The sequence below is a fragment of the Malania oleifera genome, chromosome 5 (assembly GCF_029873635.1).
Source record: "Malania oleifera isolate guangnan ecotype guangnan chromosome 5, ASM2987363v1, whole genome shotgun sequence".
Classification (NCBI taxonomy): Eukaryota; Viridiplantae; Streptophyta; class Magnoliopsida; order Santalales; family Ximeniaceae; genus Malania; species Malania oleifera.
The window spans coordinates 44,096,983-44,116,947 of NC_080421.1; the positions used below are offsets into that span (position 1 = coordinate 44,096,983).

General features: G+C 35.1%; 1 protein-coding gene across 3 annotated transcripts in view; it reads right to left on the reverse strand.

The window, feature by feature from the left end:
- Window positions 1–898: 898 nt before the first annotated feature.
- Window positions 899–19,965, reverse strand: part of LOC131155075 (uncharacterized) — a 37,569-nt gene continuing 18,502 nt past the window's right edge. For all 3 annotated transcript variants that reach the window (XM_058107991.1, XM_058107993.1, XM_058107992.1), the window contains one exon: window positions 899–998. In XM_058107991.1, the coding sequence (XP_057963974.1) occupies window positions 916–998 (83 nt within the window). In that variant the 3' untranslated portion in view covers window positions 899–915. The remainder of the gene's footprint in view (window positions 999–19,965) is intronic.

Below are 19,965 nucleotides of genomic sequence, written 5' to 3' on the forward strand. Positions count from 1 at the left end.
CTCAGCCTAAGAGGGTGGCAGCTGAACCTCGTGGCTGGACTTCTTTCTTGGCCTGATAGGGTGGCAGCTGAACCTCTTTCTTGGCCTGAGTCTGTGTGCTCGAGAAGCTGATGGTGGCTAGGGTTTTCCCAGGGATGGAATGTCTGGCTAGGGTTTTTTCAGGACTGTGAAGCTAGGGTGTTAAGAATCTCAGGCTCTGATACCAAGTAGAAAAAACTAACGAATGACTTTTTGTATTATATAATGGAATTACATACTGCTGCTTTTATACATAAAGTCAGGTGCCTATAAATAGAAAGAAATCAGCTCACACTCTAGTCTATACAATTAATTCTAGGAAATTATAGCTAATAAGGCAATCCTAATTTAGGACAAACTAATTGTGATTCTCGGCACACTCTTTATTTAGAGAAAATGGTAGCTTTCCATTTGCAGCAGATCTTCAACATAAATAAAAAATTAATTTCCCAAAAGGCTTACGCCTCACCTTATGCCTTTGCCTTTTAAAACACTTTTCTACCCCAAAAAAAAGTTAGTAAACTGGGGGGCCAAAATGGTGTGTCTACAGCACTTTTCTCAGCATATTCAGCTGTATAGTTTTCCACTTTGTATGCATGACAACTATTTAAAGTTAGTCCTTACACCAACATTTAACATTCTAAGAACCCTGACATTTACTGAAATGTTTCCAAAATGTTTTCTTTTCTGCTTTATTCTTTCACTAAAAAAAATTCACCTCCAAATAACAATTTGAGCAGTGCAAGTGTGCAATCAATTTACAAGGAAAAATATTGGTAAAACAGCCATATAACAACCACCTAAAAAATAGAAATGAAAAGTTGAGATAAATGATCAATGAGCAATGAATATAGAAGAGGTTCTCTTATAAAAGACTCACATGGTAATTCTCTACTGTCAAGCAGTACCAACACTGAGCATTTTCTGGGAGCCACAGACATGAAAAACATGTAGACACCAAATCCTCTCAGCAAGTTCACCTGGAAACAAGCAGCATGTTAATCCTAAATAAGTCTGTTGCCTAAAATTGACCAAACTGATCTCTAAAGTTTATGAAAAATTAGGGTGATAAAAACACTTATGTTGCATGACATAGGAAACCACATCAAAATACAAGCATGCGTGTGCACACAGTCACACAATCTCCTGGAAGTCCAGATATATAAACAAGTAACACAGTATATTTTGAAAATAGTTTTATATATATGAGTGTGTGTTTAGGAATCAGCCAAACAGCGGTCAATGTTGCAAGCGCAATTTCTTGCGACACAGAAGCAATGTGAAATTGTGTCTGTTCTTCTGTTAGTTTCTTAAGTAAAAGACATGATCCTCATGAAAGCATAATTGCAGCTCTTCACATAATATGTGTAACATCTTTATAGAACACCAAGTGAAAAACACTTTGCAATTTGGTGGTTCCCATGATTGCTATACAACAAAGTAAGAAACACTCAATAACGAAGCAATTAAATAATTTAAAATCAAGTCAATTTTAAGCAGAACCATAAAAGATGAACCCAGCCAACCAATTATAAAGACAAAGAAGTTTCTTGCCTAGGTTTCTCTAAGATAGCAATGATACAGGACAGCACCCAATAATTGCAGCAAAGAAAGAAATTGGAAGAGATAAACGAGAGAAGGGAAGGGGAAGATGAAGGAAGAAGAAGAGAGGGTGAAGGAGATATGCTTGGGGAGAAAGAACACTACTTATAAGAAAGCCTATACTACAGAGAATTACACATATACCCCTAAAGATATGTGAAATTAAAAAGACGCCCTTAAAATACACAAATATTACAAACAAGCCCCCAAAACACATAATTCTACTACAGCAAACTAAACACACAATAAATAACTAATTCACAAAGCACAATTGTGTTTAGGACCCAATAATTCATTGACCCTATCCTTTGACAGCCTTCAAATTGGGTCAAAATGATTCTACCAGATACCCAGTTCTCGTCCTACATTAATTCCTCCTTCCAAAAAAACACTCGAATCTGTCTAGTAGGGGAAAGTACCAAGGAGTCCATCACTGTGAAAAGGATCATCACGTTTCATAAGAAAGGAACCAATGACGCACTTTGATTTGGTGAATGGAAGAGCTCCAAATGGCATCAACTTATACTTCTTGCTGTCAATGGAGAGGCAATAAGAATTTTTATATCCATCATGCTTAACCCTCGTATCAAGTAACCATGGACAGCCGAAAAGGATGCAACAAATCTTGAGAAAAGTGTATCACATTGCATTTTCTCCAGAACTGAACCAATCTTGAAGGCAAGCAAGCAATGATGATGGACCTTCAAGCTGGTGTTGTTCATCCAAGCAATTTCGTATGGATTAGGACGAGGTTCAACTTCCAATTTAACTTCTTCACAACTTCTTCAAAAACTACATTTATACAACTACCAAGATGAACATCAAAGTACGGAATTAATTCATATTTGTTTCATTGTTGTTGACTACCCTTTTTAGGTGACGAGGGTAGGGGGTGACTGCTTATGACAAATCACATGAGTTTGAAAGATGCTAGTCCACCTCCAATCTTCCTTTTTCTTCAAACTTCTAGGAAGATAGCATGTTTGAGTAATAAATAGATTTTCACGTTGCCATTGTCATCTAAGTCGCCTAGGATTTTTGCTTCAACTTCAACTACTTGAATGCCATCATCGTCATCATCTTCTTTTTCTGCAACAGCCATGACTTGATTAGGACATTGTGCAGCTCGATGCCCAAAATTTTGACATTTGAAGCACTTGATTGATGATTGGACCTTAGAAGTTGTTCTAGAAAAGCATCCTCTAAGGGATGTTATTTTGAACAACTGACTTCTCTCGCAAAACCCCAACGACACTCTTCTCAAACTGAAGAGTTGATGTAGCTCTAAGAAGATTACCTTGCATATCTTCCTCGATTGGCAATGTATTGCATCCCCAACTATAATGAGATGACAAACTTCTAGCTTGGAGGAAATAGTGTTAACCTGTTGGCCTAACAAGGCTTAAGAATCTTATTTTGATGATAACAAATCAAAGGAACTTAACATATTTGGCTTAGTGATGATGTTTCAAGACTAAAGTGTTTTTAGATCAAAAATCAAGTGACTCGAGTAATCAATGTCAAAGTGCTTAACAAGTCTAATGAAAGCTCGAAATTTTATGCTACAAAGATTTTATGAAGCTAAAGACTGTTGAAAACTTGAAGTCAAGTTGATTATGATGAATGAAAGCTAAAGCATGAAGACTTAGTATTTATGATAGTCTTATATTATACGAGTTTCATGTAAGTACTTCAAAAGATTTCAATATGGTCGTATGAAGCTCTTAGGAACAACTCTTGACTTAGAGACCATGTTTTGAAAACCCCTGAAAATGTTTTTTTAAATAAGTCTCATTTAAGGTTTTCAAAGATCTAAGGTTTAAAATGTTGAAAAGCAAAGTTGTTTTAAGATCAGTTGACTAACATCTTTAACGTATTGAAATTCAAAAGCTTTTGGAAAGTGGTAACTTTAGGTGACTGAACATGTTCGCTCAGTCGACTGACAATTTTTATGCTGAGTAAATTGAGCAAACATAATAGAATCAGGCGACTAACCTCTCAGGATCAAGCGACTGGCCCCGATAGTTCAATCGACTGACCTTTAGTTTTTTAAATTTAAAACAAGGGAATGTTTCCAAAACAAATTGCTTTGACCCCAAACTTTGTCAAAACTTGGGGAATACTGCAAGTAAACTTGGGGAATACGAAAATTAAGTTTTTCTATCGATAAATACATGTGAAACCTAAAGATTAAATATACCAACAAGCAGCTATTGATCTAATTCTCATACTTTCTAAGAGTTCTTGCTGAAAATATTGCTGAAAGCTATTGCTGAGTTTTTGCTGAATTAAAAGCTTACGGTTCTTGTGCTCTAACTGAATTCTACAATCTAAGAAAGAACCGTGATATTTACTTCGAGCTTCATCTTTCTATATTGATTTTGATTGAAGTATATTTGTTTTAAATTGTACTAATCTGCTCCTGTTGAGAGTTCTTATTGTACACAAGATTGTTTCTTGTTGTCTCTTGTTGTTTTTGACGATTCAGGGTTGTTGAATCGTTGCCTTGCGAGAGGGGATTCTCGCTAGAGAGGGATCTCCACCTGAGAAGGAAAGAGGTTGTAACTTAGCCTAATAAGAAGTTGGAATCCTCACAGCAGTTGCTTGGGGCAAGGACATAGGCTGCAAGCTGAACCTTGTAAAAATCTGGTTTCAAGCTCTTCTTCCCTACTCTCTTTAAATTCTGCAAGGATATTAAATGTGTGTATGATTTTTATATCTTGCTAAACTTTTTGGGAGTGCTGAAATTCTGATTCTGAAGCATATGAAATTCAGCATACAATAGGTAATTGTTTGGTTTGATAAAATCATCAAAGTTTTGATTTTGAATATCAAAACAGCTGCAAAGTTTCTTAAACTAAAAGTTTTCAAATGAATAAATGAAAATTATATTTTATTGATTGAAGTAAAGGAATAAATTTTGAGTCTTGAATTTAAAATTTGAGTTTTATTTCTAAACTATCTTATCTGATTTTTGAAATTTAATCAGCTGAGTATCAACATCAAAAGGTTTAAACTTTAGATTGAATATTGGTTATTGGTAAATTGCTAAAAGTAAATATTGCTGAGAGTAAAATTCAACTAGGAAGCTTTAAATATAAAGTAAGCAAAGAAATTTTAAGAAACCCAATTCAACCCCCCCCCCTTCTTGGAAGTTTACCTTATTTTTCAATTGGTATCAGAGCGGGGTTGGAGCAAATCTTAAACTAGAAGCTACACAAAGATCTCTACGACAAACCTAGGTGTATCTCCTTTTGTTGAGGGTCAACCTCTCCTAGACCACACATCTTCTGCAGTGTTAACTACACTTTTTGGAAACAACGAATGAGGATATACCTACAAACCATGGATTGGAAAGCTTGGAAAGTTGTCACACATGGTGACCTTGTCCCTACCAAAACCATAGACAGTAAAGAAATTCCAAAAGAAGAAAAAGAGATGACAAATAATGACTTAAAGATGCTGCAAATCAACTTAAGTGCAATGAATGCACTATATTGCGCCCTTGATGTAAATGAATTCAATAGGGTCATGGCATGCAAATTGGCCAAAAAAATTTGGGATAAACTTGAAGTAACTTATGAAGGAACGGTTGATGTAAGAGATAGTAGAATCAATATGCTCACTAGCGAATATGAAGCATTTAGGATGAACCCTGATGAGACCACTACTAGTGTGTACACTAGATTAACCCATATTATAAACTCCCTCAATGCCTTAGGGAAAAATTACTCAACTTATGAGATGATCCGGAAAAAACTTAGAGGACTTCCACCAATTTGAGAACCTAAGGCCACAACAATTACGAAAGGCAGAACTTGAAAAACACTTCTCTTAATGAATTGATTGGATCACTTCTTACATATGAGATGACCATAAATGAAAGAAATTCAGAAAGTAACAAACCTAGAAAATCAATAGCCCTTAAAGCTGCTAAAGAAAGCTCTAGTGAAGAAGAAGAAGAAGAAGCAAATGAATTAGACGATGATGATATAGCATTAATTACTAGGAGACTTGGAAAATTCTTCAAGAAAATAAAGAAATTTACTCGAAAATTCAGAGGCTCAAAATCTAATAAAGGAGAAACAAGCAAAAAGGAAACTAAGAATGAACCTCCCACATGTTATAACTGCAAAAAGGTTGGGCATATAAAACCTGATTGTCCACAGCTCAAGAAAGACAAGAAGAAGAAAAAGAAGGCAATGAAAGCTACTACGTGGGATGACACAAGCTCAAGCAAATCAAAAAACGAATCAAGTGATCAAGAAGTGGCAAACATCTGCTTCATGACTAAAACTGCTGAGGTAAATTTCTACTCTAATTCATCTGAAGAATCTAGTGATGAATCTTGTAGTGACTCGTGTGATAGCATGCCTTTAAATAGAGAAATTCAGGCTAAACTATTTACTTTGCATAAAAGGTTCATAAGAGTAACCAAAAGAAACTTAGCTTTGAAAAAACAAAATGAAATATTCAAAAATCAACTTGAAACTTCAAAATCAGCTGAAAATGAAAAGGACTCACACATTGGTGATCTCATATATAAAATAAACAAGATGTCTCAAGATTTGGTAAAGCTGCAAGTAAATGGTGAAAGCAAGGAGTTAGAAATAAGTAACCTTAAAAGTAAAATTGAAGATAAAGATAAAATAATCTATAATTTTACAAAAGGAAAGGAAAACTTTGAAAAGTTGGTTGGAACACAAAGACTGTCATTAGATAAAGAAGGAATTGGATACAATGGAATTGAAAACAAGAAGAAAAAGAATCTCTATATGGGATACTTTGTAAAAGAATCAAAATATTATGCCAATACATCTTCCACAAATGCTTATGAACATACTACTTGCTTCTTGTGTAAGAAACAGGGATATATAAAGTTTGAATGTCTATTTAAAAGGAAAAATGTTAAAATCAATCAAGTATGGAGAGTCAAACCTGAAATAAAAAGACCTACGAAAGTTTGGTTACAAAAAGGTAACACCTTGAACCCTTCTTGTAGGTATGCTTTAGGACCACTCCATCAAAAGACAAATGATACTTGGACAGCGGGTGTTCAAGGCACATGACTGGAGACAAATCAAAATTTACTACACTAATGCAAAATGATGGTGGATATGTCACCTTTGACAACAATGCCAAAGGCAAAATTATCGATATTGGGGAAGTAGGTAAAGAACCTTCCTTAACCATTGATGATGTTTTACTAGTAGATGAGCTAAAACATAGTCTACTTAGTATAAGTCAATTAAGCGATAAAGGCTTTGACATAATCTTCAAACAAGACAAATGCATAGTTGAAAATCAAGAAAAGCATGATGTTTTATTCACTGCAAAAAGGGTTGATAATGTGTATTGTATAAACTTTGAAAATCTAAAATCTCAAAAAATCACATGCTTAACAGTCATGAATGAAGCTAGTTGGCTATGGCATAGAAGACTAGGACACACTAGTATGGACTTGTTATCGAAATTAGCTAAAAAGAAATTAGCAAAAGGTCTACCTAGCACAAAGTTCGTAAAAGACAAAATTTGTGACGCTTGCCAGCTTGGAAAGCAAACTAAGACTAGTTTTAAAAAGAAGAAACACATCTCTACTAGTAGGCCCTTAGAACTTATGCACTTAGATTTATTTGGCCCTACTAGAACACAAAGTCTAGGATGAAAGCAACATGCTTTCGTCATTGTTAATGACTACTCCAGGTTTGCCTGGGTACTCTTCTTAACCTCCAAATATGAAGCTTGCAAGATGTTAATTAACTTGTGCAAAAGACTCCAAAATGAAAAAGGGTATGGAGTTTTAAATATCAGAAGTGATCAAGAAAGAGAATTCAAAAATAAAGAAGTTGAAAAATTTTGTAATAAACACAGAAAAAATCACAATTTTTCAGCATCTCAAACTCCATAACAAAATGGAGTTGTTGAAAGGAAGAATAGATCTCTTCAAGAAATGGCTAGGACCATGCTTAATGAGCATAAATTACCTAAGTATTTTTTAGCTGAAGCAGTAAATACCGCATGTTATGTGATAAATAGAGTTTCCATAAAATCAAGCCTAGATAAGACCCCCCTATGAACTATGGAAAGGAAGACAGCCTAACATATCTTATTTTCATGTATTTGGATGTAAGTGTTTTGTATTGAATGATAATTTGATGCAAAATCAAACGAAGAAATCTACCTATGGTATGCATTTAATAGTAAAGCATTTAGAATCTACAATAAAAGAACACTCACAATTATGGAATCAATACATGTATCCTTTGATGAAGCAAATCCTTTTACTAAAACAATTGATAGTGAGGAAGCTGAAACAATACAAAAACTAGAAGACTTAGAAATTTAAGAAGTCAAAGATGAGAGCAATGATGAACCTATAGAAAATTCTGAACTACCTAAAGAATGGAAGTTTATAAGAAATCATCCAAAAGACCAAATCATTGGTGAACCTTCATGTGGGGTATCAACTAGATCCTCATTGAAAAATTTATGCAATCATTGTGCATTTCTATCTCAAGAAGAACCCAAGAATATAAAAGAAGCATTAAGTGATGACTCTTGGATATTGTTGACTTTTTGGTCAGATCCCTATTTTGATTATGACAAACCACAGTATCTCATCTGTGTGCTTTGAGTACTTAAGCAGGTTTATGTTTTAGTTAGCACAGATGACAATGCAATGTGTAAGTCGTAAGAGCACCTGAACGAACATACCTCGGCTTATTCCATGGAGTTGCAAAGGAGCAGCGCATGAAGATCGATTTGTGTTTCAAATTTTATTATATTTTTATATTTATCATTCGGGTCTGTAATAATTATCTATAAATCTGTAATAATTAATGCATGTCATGCATGGTAAGAATTATAAGTTCAAGATCATAGATGGACCATAGGGATCACCCTCAGTCGACTGACGCCAGATTTTTGGGACAAATTAAAAAGCTCAAAGACCTTAGTTTGACCATAGGTCCCAATATATTGCATGAAAAAACCCCTATATATCTTAGAATTAATTATCATGTGAATGGGGGCAACTTCATAAGAAGAATAGGACCGAAATGCACAATGTTGGCATGTTCAGTCGACCGAACCCCAACATTTAGAGCACTTTGGTCAACCGAACCTCCCCAAGGTCAATGGTTTGACCCTTTGGTCAACCGACCTCAAAATAGGCAGCAACGCTCTGATCGACTGAACTAACACGTGCGGTAATCCTAACGCCATGGTCAACCAAACTAATAGTAGAAAAATGGTTTGGTCAATCGAACACCTAAGTTCGGTCAACCGAACTCAATCTGATCGACCGAACCTACAGTTCAAAATGCCTTGGTCGACCGAACCTGGCAATTGGGTCGACCGAACCTCTCGAGTTACTATATTTTAACCGCAGTAACACGGGGTTCTTTAAGTTAAATTGGGTTAAAACAATTTTAATAATTCCCATTATATCCCAATGGTCAAAATTTTGAAGGTGTCTATATATATGAGCTCATTTGCAAAAATTAAGACAAGATTAGGAGTTTGATTAACGAAAATATCCTCTAAATTTTTTAGAGCCTCTTCTTCATATACTAAGTCAAATACTGATCCTTTTACTATTCCCTTGCAAAATCTTTTTGAGTGAGTATATATTGAGAGATCCTACAAAGCTATAATTCTCATTGTTTTGATTGTGTGATTGCTTTTCGATTGAGAGTTTAGCCCAAAGTTTTTCCCCCCGATTTAATCAATAAATCTATTGTGTGGGGAAAGCTTGGTAGCTTGAGAGTTTTAGCATTTGTAATGCAAGACTCCTAAGCTTGTATTGTGATTTGTGAAGCAAAATATTTTTTATAAGCTTATACTCAAATATCTCTTGTGCATAACATTTTCGAAAATCATTTTTGAGATATTTGATAATTATATTTGGATATCTTTGAAACCCTACTTGTGATTGAGGTATATTGATATATTGTTTCAAAGATAGTTTGAGAATACACTCTTGCACTTGATTGCCTATTGACATTAGATTGAGTGTGATTACACTCCTTTGGCACTGAGCTTATAGTTCATATCTATGTGTTGTGCATTGATTGATATCGGTACATATCTACTTATCGGAGAAGCATTTAAATTGTACGCAATTTCATATTGATTATTATATTCCAAGCGTGGGCCTGAAGAGGGAGACTTGCCCTAGTAAAAGTCCAAGATTGACTTTGACCCGATTAGAAAAGTTAGGTGCACCATCCTAGTAAGATGTAGTTGTAGGTTGAGGTCAACCCCATTAATTGACCTGGTTGTAAACGGTGCCGCTACACCCGTTAAGTGAACCGTAGTGAAAACCCTCTTACTTGTGAGCTCGAGGCAGGGACGTAGGCAGTATTGGCCGAACCCCGATAACATATCGTGTGTGCTCTGTTTAATATTTCTGCAATTTATATTCTTACACATGTATGTTATTGTGTGAATGTTGCGCATGATTTAATTTCCGCATCTTTCATTTATCTGCGAATTTGGGTTTATGAGTATATAGACAAACCATAGGTTGAGTATTACTGCTGCTGATTTAGATATACCTAGAAATAAATTTTAAATACCCAATTCACCCCCCTCTTGAGAGTACACCAATTCCAACAGATAGTAGCTATGCAAGAAGAATTAAATTAATTTGAAAGAAATAAAGTGTGGAAAGAGTTCCTAGATCCGATGATCATTCATTAATTGGAACCAAATGGGTATTTAGGAATAAAAAAGGTGAAAATGGTATAGTAGTACGTAATAAAACTAGACTTGTAGCTCAAGGATATAATCAAGAAGAAGGAATAGACTACGACGAGACCTTTGCTCCCGTGGAAGCCATAAGAATGTTATTAGCCTATGCATCTCACAAAGAATTTAAACTCTATCAAATGGATGTGAAGAGTGCATTCTTAAATGGATTTATAAATGAAGAAGTCTATGTGACACAACCTCCTGGTTTTGAGGATATTCATTACCCTGATCATGTTTTTAGATTAAAAAAAGCATTATATGGACTAAAACAAGTCCCTAAAGCTTGGTATGAGAGGTTAAGTGTATTTCTACTAAAAAATGGATTTTCAAGAGGAAAGGTGGACAGCACATTGTTCATTAGATCTAAAAATGAAGATATGCTTATCATTCAAATATTTGTAGATGATATCATATTTGGTGCTACAAACAAAGATCTATGTAAGGACTTTGCCAAATGTATGCAAGATGAATTTGAAATGAGTATGATGGGAGAATCAAATTATTTCTTAGGACTTCAAATTAAGCAAGCTAAAAAAGAAACCTTCATAAATCAATCAAAATATATAAAGGATATGCTTAAGAAGTTTGATATGGAAAGTAGTAAACCTATAGGAACCCCAATGAGTACATCCATAAGTCTTGATAAGGATGGAAAAGGAAAATCAATTGACATGAAATACTATCGAGGCACGATAGGAAGTCTATTATATTTGACAGCTAGTAGACCGGACATTACATGTGTGCTCGTTTTCAATCAGCCCCTAAAGAATCTCACCAAATAGCTGTAAAAAGAATCTTAAGATACCTGATAGGTACTATTGACTTAGGTCTATGTTATCCTAAGGACACCGACTTTGAGATGATCAGCTATTCGGACTTTGATTATGCTAGATGTAAAATAGATAGAAAAAGTACAAGTGGCACTTGTCACTTTCTAGGACGACCGCTTGTGTCTTAGTTCTCTAAGAAACGAAATTTCGTAGCCCTGTCTACTGCTAAAGCTGAATGTGTGGCAACTAGTAGCTATTGTGCACAAACACTCTATATGAAGCAACAATTAAAATATTTTAATTTAGAGTATTCAGCAATACCTATAAAGTGTAATAATACCAGCACTATAAATATCTCTACAAATCCTATATCACACTCAAGAACCAAACATATAGATATAAGACATCACTTTTTAAGAGATCATGTGCAAAAAAAAGATATCTTACTTGAATTTGTGAATACAAGTGACCAATGGGCAGATATTTTTACCAAACCTCTTCCAGAAGATAGATTTATATCTATAAGAAGAGAACTAGGATTGCTACATAGCAAAGAAGTTGTTTAAAAAGGATATTGAATTAGTAAAGTAGAATTTGAAAGGCAAGTGAGGATATACCAGCTATACCAATAATGCAAGAAGAACCACCACAAGACAGAGTTATTGACATCCCATTGCTTTGTCGTAGTGGGAGGAATGTTATAACTCCAGCTGAGTCGGACCCATCACGTGTAGCTACCATCAATACGCCAATTGTACAACCAGGGCAGAATGATGGTGCACAAGGATCAGGATCAACACGACAAAATGTGCATCGTCGTAGTGGGAGGGATGTACACCAGCTTGATCAGTATATGCTCTTGGGAGAGTCTTATGACAGGATCCCTGATGAACTGGATACCGAACCCAGCAACTACTGTGAAACACTTCAAGATAAAGATGCAAAACTCTAGTAGAAGACTATGAAATCAGAGATGGAGTCTATTTGCTCTAATCAAGTCTGGGATCTTGTAGAGCCACCCGAAGGGATAAAACCCATCGAATGCAAGTGAATCTATAAGAAGAAGAGAGGAGCAGATAGGATGGTGGAAACCTTCAAGGCTAGGCTTGTTGCGAAAGGGTTTACTCAGAAAGAAGGAATCGACTATGAGGAAACTTTCTCGCCGGTAGTCATGCTAAAGTCTATCCGGATTCTCTTATCCATTGCAGCTTATTTCGATTATGAAATTTGACAAATGGATGTCAAGACAACTTTCCTTAAGGGAAGTCTTGATGAGTGCATCTATATGGTGCAACTAGATGGTTTTACAGTTGTAGGCCAACAGCACATGTTGTGCACTCTTAAGAAGTCCATTTATGGACTTAAGCAGGCATCTAGGTCATGGAACATCAGTTTTGATCAAGCCATTAAGTCTTATGGTTTTGATCAATGCCCTGATGAGTCATGTGTATACAAAAAGCATGACTGAAACGTAGTGGTATTCTTGGTGCTATATGTGGATGATAACTTACTCATCAAAAACGATGTGGGGGTATTATCTTCTATTAAGGTATGGTTATCCGAACAGTTCGACATAAAGGACTTGGGAGAAGCCAGTCACATCCTTGGGATCAAGCTTTTGCGAGATCACAAGCAAAGGATGTTGGGCTTATCACAAGCTACTTATGTCAATATGATTCTTGCCCATTTTAGCATGCAAGATTCCAAGAAAGGGTTACTCACTTTCAGACATAGAATCTCTCTATCCAAGGATCAGTGTCCCAAAACATTGATTGAGGTAGAGAACATGGAGGTAGTTCCTTATGCATCAACAGTAGGAAGCCTCATGTATGCTATACTTTGCACTAGATTTGACATCTGTTTTGTCGTAGGCATGGTCAGCAGATATCAATCTAATCAGTCTAACCCAAGGCGGGAACACTGGACTGCAGTAAAACATATAATCAAGTACCTGAAAAGGACTAGGGTTTATATGTTGGTTTATCAGGCAGATAGTCTAGTACCCATTGGGTACACAAACTCAGATTTTTAGTTAGATAAGGATTCCAAAAAATCAACCTTAGGAAATGTGTTTACCCTAGGAGGTGGAACCATTAGTTGGAGGAGTATCAAGCAATCATATGTTGCTGATTCCAATATGGAAGCCGAATATGTGGCAGCCTCTGAGGTAGCCAAGGAGGCCGTTTGGCTCAAGAACTTTCTATTGGGTTCAGGAGTGGTGCCTTCAGTACAATTGCCTATTACACTTTACTGTGATAATAGTTGGGCGGTTGCTTACTCAAAGGAACCCAGGAGCCACAAGAGGGCAAAACACATCAAACGCAAGTATCACCTAATACAAGATATCGTGCAAAGAGGTGATGTAATGGTGGTCAAGATTGCATCGGCAAGCAACCTGGTAGACCCGTTTACAAAGAGCTTACCAGCTAGAACTTTTGATAGTCATGTAAAGGGAATGGGAGTGAGATGTATGGCAGCATGTCTTTGAGTCTAAGTGGGAGATTGTGAGGGATTTATATTGAAAGACATGCTTTATATAATCGGTTTTAGTATTTATTAATTCAATTATTCCATTTTAATGAGAATCTTTGTGAGCAATGTTTGCCTGACATTATTTATTTAATGATTATGCATGTGTGTCTTTTACTCTATATAATAGGTAATCTAGTGTGTAGAGTACGGCTTATACACAGAAGATTAGATCATCAGTTCTTATAGAATATAAGTTTATTGTTCACAGTCTTAAATGAATTTGGACACACCATTGGTAGGATTATAGTACAAGGTTTTAATAGGTCCGTCTTGACTATTGGGAATGGTACAGTTCCAACCATGGTTTTAAATAACGGCCGTTACGTAGCGTAGCGGCCGATACGTAACGTAAATCAAGGGCTCCGAAACCAATCTGGGCCGATAATGCGGTTCGAAAAAAATTCACAGCCGTAACAGTTGTTACGTCTCCGTAACGGTCCGTAACAGCCGTTACCCCTACGTTACACTCCGTAAGAGTCCGTTACGGACCGTTACATACCGACAACTTGCAGAATCTGCTTTCTGCTGCGCAGCGTTCCTTTCCCCCTTTCCCGAGTCCCAAGCACCCATCTACCATTCAATCCACCTAAATCTAACATTCAAAGAACAAAAATACTTACTTGCAGTTTTGTTGGCCGAGCCGCCGAAGCTATAAGAAGACTTCACGCCTTCACTCCTTCGAAGCCTGAGTTGATCTACTCATCTTCGCAGCCTTCGTTTCTTGAATCCTGAACCTAACAAAGTTCTTCGAAGCTTGAGAGTGGCCGAAGGCAGCTTCATCCGCCACCGCCAGTCGTCGCACTCGCCGCCACCAGCCAGCCCGCTACCAGTCGTCGCACTCGCAGCCACCAGCCAGCCCTCCGCCAGCCGTCGCACGAAGCTTCGAGGCTTCGAGGCTCCTCCATCCTCTGAGTCACCTCCCCTCTCTCGGTCTCACTCAGAGTCTCAGACTCTCTGCCCTCTGCTCATCTCACGTATGAGATAAGCTTTATTTCAGTAACACTCAGCACCCACAACCACATCTTAAACATTTTATTATGTTTTTTTTTAATATAATTTATTGTAAGTAATGTTTGTTAAATTGAATTAAAAAAAAAGAGTAATTTAATAGAGTAAAAAGCTTTAAAATTTCAGATTCATTTAATATGCAAATTGGTTCCTAAACAATTTAAGCATGTCATATTCTGTTTTGATTAACATACTTTTATTCATTCTTTACGTATTCTTTCTTTCCTTTTGGTTTCATTGCATATAAAATATATATTATTTTAAAATAAATGACTATGACATGGCATTCCAAAAATATGGAGTGGACAATTTCTCATGTTCTATTTCTATGCTATTTTATATTTGTGAGTAAAACAACATTTTGCATAATTATTTCCCCTAACAGCATTTTTTTTGTTGTAAATTATTATATTCATATACAATATCAATTTCATTTATATGGTATCGCATTAACATTTTTTGAAAGCTGACACCGTTAGTAATAGACTAATAGTATTATGGTTACAGACTTCCAAGATACAACATTAGTACAAAAAATATTCTTTTCTAGTCTTATGCCTTGCCCATAGATGCAGCTCTTGTTTTTTTTTTCTTTTCAAAGATCAGAAATCTCCCACATCTTAAACTTTTTATTATGTTTTTTTTTTAATTATAATTTGTTGTAAATTATGTTTGTTAAATTGAATTAAAAAAAGAGTAATTTAATAGAGTAAAAAATCAAAAAACAATAATAATTATGTAAAATAAAATTTTCTTAATTTATAAATATTTTAATTGTCTTATATTTTTTGAAAGGTAATTAGGAAAATTTAGTTTCATCACATATTTCCTATTTATAAATATTTTTTAAGTTTTAAAATATCATTTTGACCTTAAATTTAAAATTACGTAAAATAAATCGTTACATGATCTATTTTTTGTTTTTTCGTTATCAAATAAAGTAAAAATTGATAACTTAATAAAAAACATTTTAACCTAATAGTTAATATATTAATAATTCAGATTTTTGCTAATTACTAGTTTACTACTGGAATTTGTAGAAAAATTTTATTTTAATCCATAAATTGAGAAAATGCTTAAAAAATTAAATAGAAAATTTGTACTGTATGGATCTCTATCAGTGATGCTGTGATGTATATAAAAGTAGAACAAGTTTTTTCCACCTTTAAAATTACAATGTTAATTTCTTATAGTTATAAATAAAAATAAAATCAAGTTAAAAAAATAATGAAAATACCTTTTTAAAGATAAAGGAATATATTTTGTTGTAATAAAATATCTAATATTTTATAATTTTGCTTATTTAAATATCAAAATAAATTAAATATTACTTATTATTTTTAATCAAATATTATATTTTATTTTTACGTAATAAGTATTTAAAATTAGAAGGACTATTTAGTACTTATTATTTAATATTTACTAAATTACTAATTATAATATTATTCCTGTCATTTTTAGAAAGGTTGTAACTTTATATTTTCTCTATGTTTTGTGTAGAGATCATCAAATTAAGTCTATCAATATGTCACGTGATAGAGGAAATGAGAACTTACCTAGTGAGGATATTGGATGGCATTTTGGTACTACGATGAACGATAATAGACATGTTATTATGTGTAAGTTATGTGGGAAGATAATTAAATGGGGCATTACACGCTTGAAACAACACTTGGCACATAAAAAAGGTCAAGTAGCTGGATGCTCAAATGTGACCACACAAGTCAGAGAACAAATGATGAAACATCTACAACAGTATGCTGAGAAGAAAAGAGATAAACAAAAAAGGCAAGAAGAAGCAGAAGCCCAAATTAGAGGAGATTTTGAGAATTTGAGTGATGAAGAAGACTTGGAAGAAGAAAGTATGCGATTTGCTTGACAAGAAAGCATACGATCACAGCAACAATGGGAAGAGAGACAAAGATTTCGAGCAAGAACATCTAGAGGGGGTAATATTTATGAAGAGGGAGGTGGCACTGGCAGTGGTGCTACCAGTGGTTTCAATAGAGCAGGAGCTCTATCTTATAGTGGTCGAGAAGCTGGAGGTAGTGGACGACAATGGATCAATCCTGATGCCCCTAAAGCTAGACTAAAGGCAATGGATCCTATTTTAGAAAGAAGAGTGCGAAACAACCAAAAATCAACACAAAGTTACTGAAAGGTTTAAGAAGTAAATTAGGAAAAGCAGTTGGAAAATTCCTAATTTATAATCGGATTCCAACGAATGTAGCTGACTCTCCATTTATGCAGCCTATGCTTGATATTGCTGCAGAGGTTGGAAAGGGGGTGAAGGGTCCATCACCCTATGAGATATCTGAAATTTATTTGGAGCAAGAGTATCAAGAAATGAAAAATTATATAGCTTCTTTTGCTAGAATTTGGAAGGAGAGAGGTGTAACCCTTATGTGTGATGGTTGGTTAGGACCAACTAGAAAACACATTATAAACTTTTTAGTTTATTGCGATAGAGGCACCGTGTTTCATAAATCAGTTGATGCCTCTGATGTACCAAGCAGAACAGCTGAATATTATTTCAGGTAATTTTCTAATTTTAATTGTATATGCAAATAGTATTATGAACATGCATATTTTTAATTAAATAGTAATAATTATTGAATCTATAATTTCTTTTCAGATTAATGGACGAGGTGGTTGAAGAAATTGGAGAGGAGAATGTTGTCCAAGTAGTGACTGATAATGAAGCTGCAATGAAGGCAAGAGGAAAATTATTAAATGCAGAAGAGGCCCAATCTCTATTGGACAGCATGTGCAGCTCATTGCATAGACCTTATTCTTGAAGATATTGGTAAGAAAAGTAACGTGAAGAAGGTCTTAAAAGATGCAAGAACAATAATCTCGTTTATTTACAACCACATATGGACAGTGAATTTTATGAAGAAATTCACAAATAATAGAGAGTTACTTCGCCCTGCCATCACTCGATTTGCCACAAATTTCATTACTTTGGAGACTATTGTCAGGCATAAACAAGCACTAAGGGAAATGTTTACATCTGATGCTTGGAAAAACTCAAGGTTTGGGATGGCAAAATCAGGCCCAGCATATGATTCAAAGAAAATTATCTTAGGCAAAGAGTTTTGGCAAAAGGCCTCTGATATAATTAAAGTGCAAGAACCCTTAGTGAAAGTTCTTAAATTGGTTGATGGTGATGAAAAACCAACCATAGGCTTCATATACGAGGCAATTGATAGGGCGAAATTGGCCATTCAAAAAGATTGCCGGTTTTACAAAGACTATTGGAAAATTATTGACAACTGGTGGAGTTTTCAGTTGCACCAAGATTTGCACGCTGCTGGTAAGTGTAAATCAAATACAATTTCTTATTATTTTAACTTTTAAATTATGCATAGTTGCATTAGAAAACTATTGATTAATATGTTTCTAAATTTAATTGTAGGGTATTTTTTGAACCCACAATTTCTTTATGGTGCCCCACCCTCTCCTGAAGTTGCTAAAGAAGTCATGGATGGAGTTAAAAAAGTGATAACCAAGTTGGTACCCGATATAGATACTCAAATTCGGGCTATTAATCAAGTAAGTATTGGTTCCATTAAATTGAATAATGAATTGTTCTAGTATTCTGTAATACTTTCAAGAATAATTATTAATATATCTAATTAATTAATTATATTTCACAATCATCCTTTTTTAGTTGTTGCTATATCAAGATAGGTAGGAGACTTTTGGAACCCCGTTGGCTCAAAGGGCAGTAAAACAAACAAATCCTGGTAAATATGGCTATATAGCTAAATAATGGAGAATTACTCTATTTTCTCTCTTTGTGTTCAAATTTGACTTTTGAAATACGCTATACTAACATAAAACTCTTTTTAATTATTCATGCAGCTGAATGGTGGATTCATTATGGCTTGTATGCTCCTGAGCTCCAAAGAATAGCAATTAGAGTTCTTAGCCAGACCACATCAGCTTCGAACTGTGAGCGTAATTGGAGCACCTTTAGCCTCATCCATACAAAAACAAGAAATAGATTAAAGTACATGAGACTACAAAAACTTGTTTTCGTACATTACAACATGAGGTTAAAGTTAAGACGTACAATGAGAAGAAGCCAACGAGAAATTGAAGAGGGTTTCAATCCTATCGATTTGGACTACATTTTCGTAGAAGATGATCCTTTAAGTCAATGGTTAGAGGAAAGAGAGACACCACTACTCGATGGTCAGGACAATTCAAATTGGTTAAATGAAGAGGTTGGTGGTACTACAGAAGGAGGTGATCAACCACCAATAAACGCGCATGATGATTCAAGTTCAAGTCCTGAACGCACACAAAGTAATGACAATCTTGGTTTGAGCCCACCAAGTGATGATGATGGTAATAGTGGTGCTGGAGCTAGGGTTGGGGGGGGTGGCAGTGGTGGTGGTGGAGGCGGCGGTGTAGAATATAATTATGGATATGATACAGGGACATCATTTGGAAGGGATGTATATCCTTCTGATCCTTATGGACTACATGACATACCTGAAAATTATGACTTGGGTATTCCTCCAGGGAACCAATCTTCACAACCCAGGAGAAGGAGTGCTCGTGGTGACCCTAGCGATTCTACTGAAGATTCATATGGTGTGGTTCGTAATTTTGGCGACTTTGGTTTAGATGGTTCATCATCACAATCATATGGATCTCATCCAACATATCCACATTATGCATCTCGTAACTCACATTTTTATCCCAGTGGATCAAGAATCTCAGGATCTAGTGAGTCTTCTTCTACACACTACCTAGAGCCAACCCCTGCCCCAACTTATAGACATTATTCAGGAGAATTTTCATCACCAGTACATTTTCAAGAGCAACAACAAAATGACACAAACTTGGGTTCATTCAACTATGTATTTCCACAAGGATGGGGAGATAATTTCCCATCCCAATCTCAAGATACAGATGCAAATTATGAAGACCCTCCACGTCATTCTTTTTGGTGGTGACATGTGTTATGTTATAAATTTGTAATATTGTATTCATGTATTTTCAACTATTTATTGATATTTGATATTAATCACTTTTTAAATTCATGTATGTGTAATGTGCATATTGAGTATTAAGTCTATTGAGTATTGATTCATTTTTAGTAACTTTATGACTTTAATTAATTGATTCTTACATTTCTACATCTTTTTACTCATTAAACTAATGTAAACTATAAAAAAATATACTTTTTTTTTGTAAACAGTGCACTAAAATTAATATAAAAATCATAATGCCTATTAAAAAGCATTTGTAGGGTGAATGAAAGCCT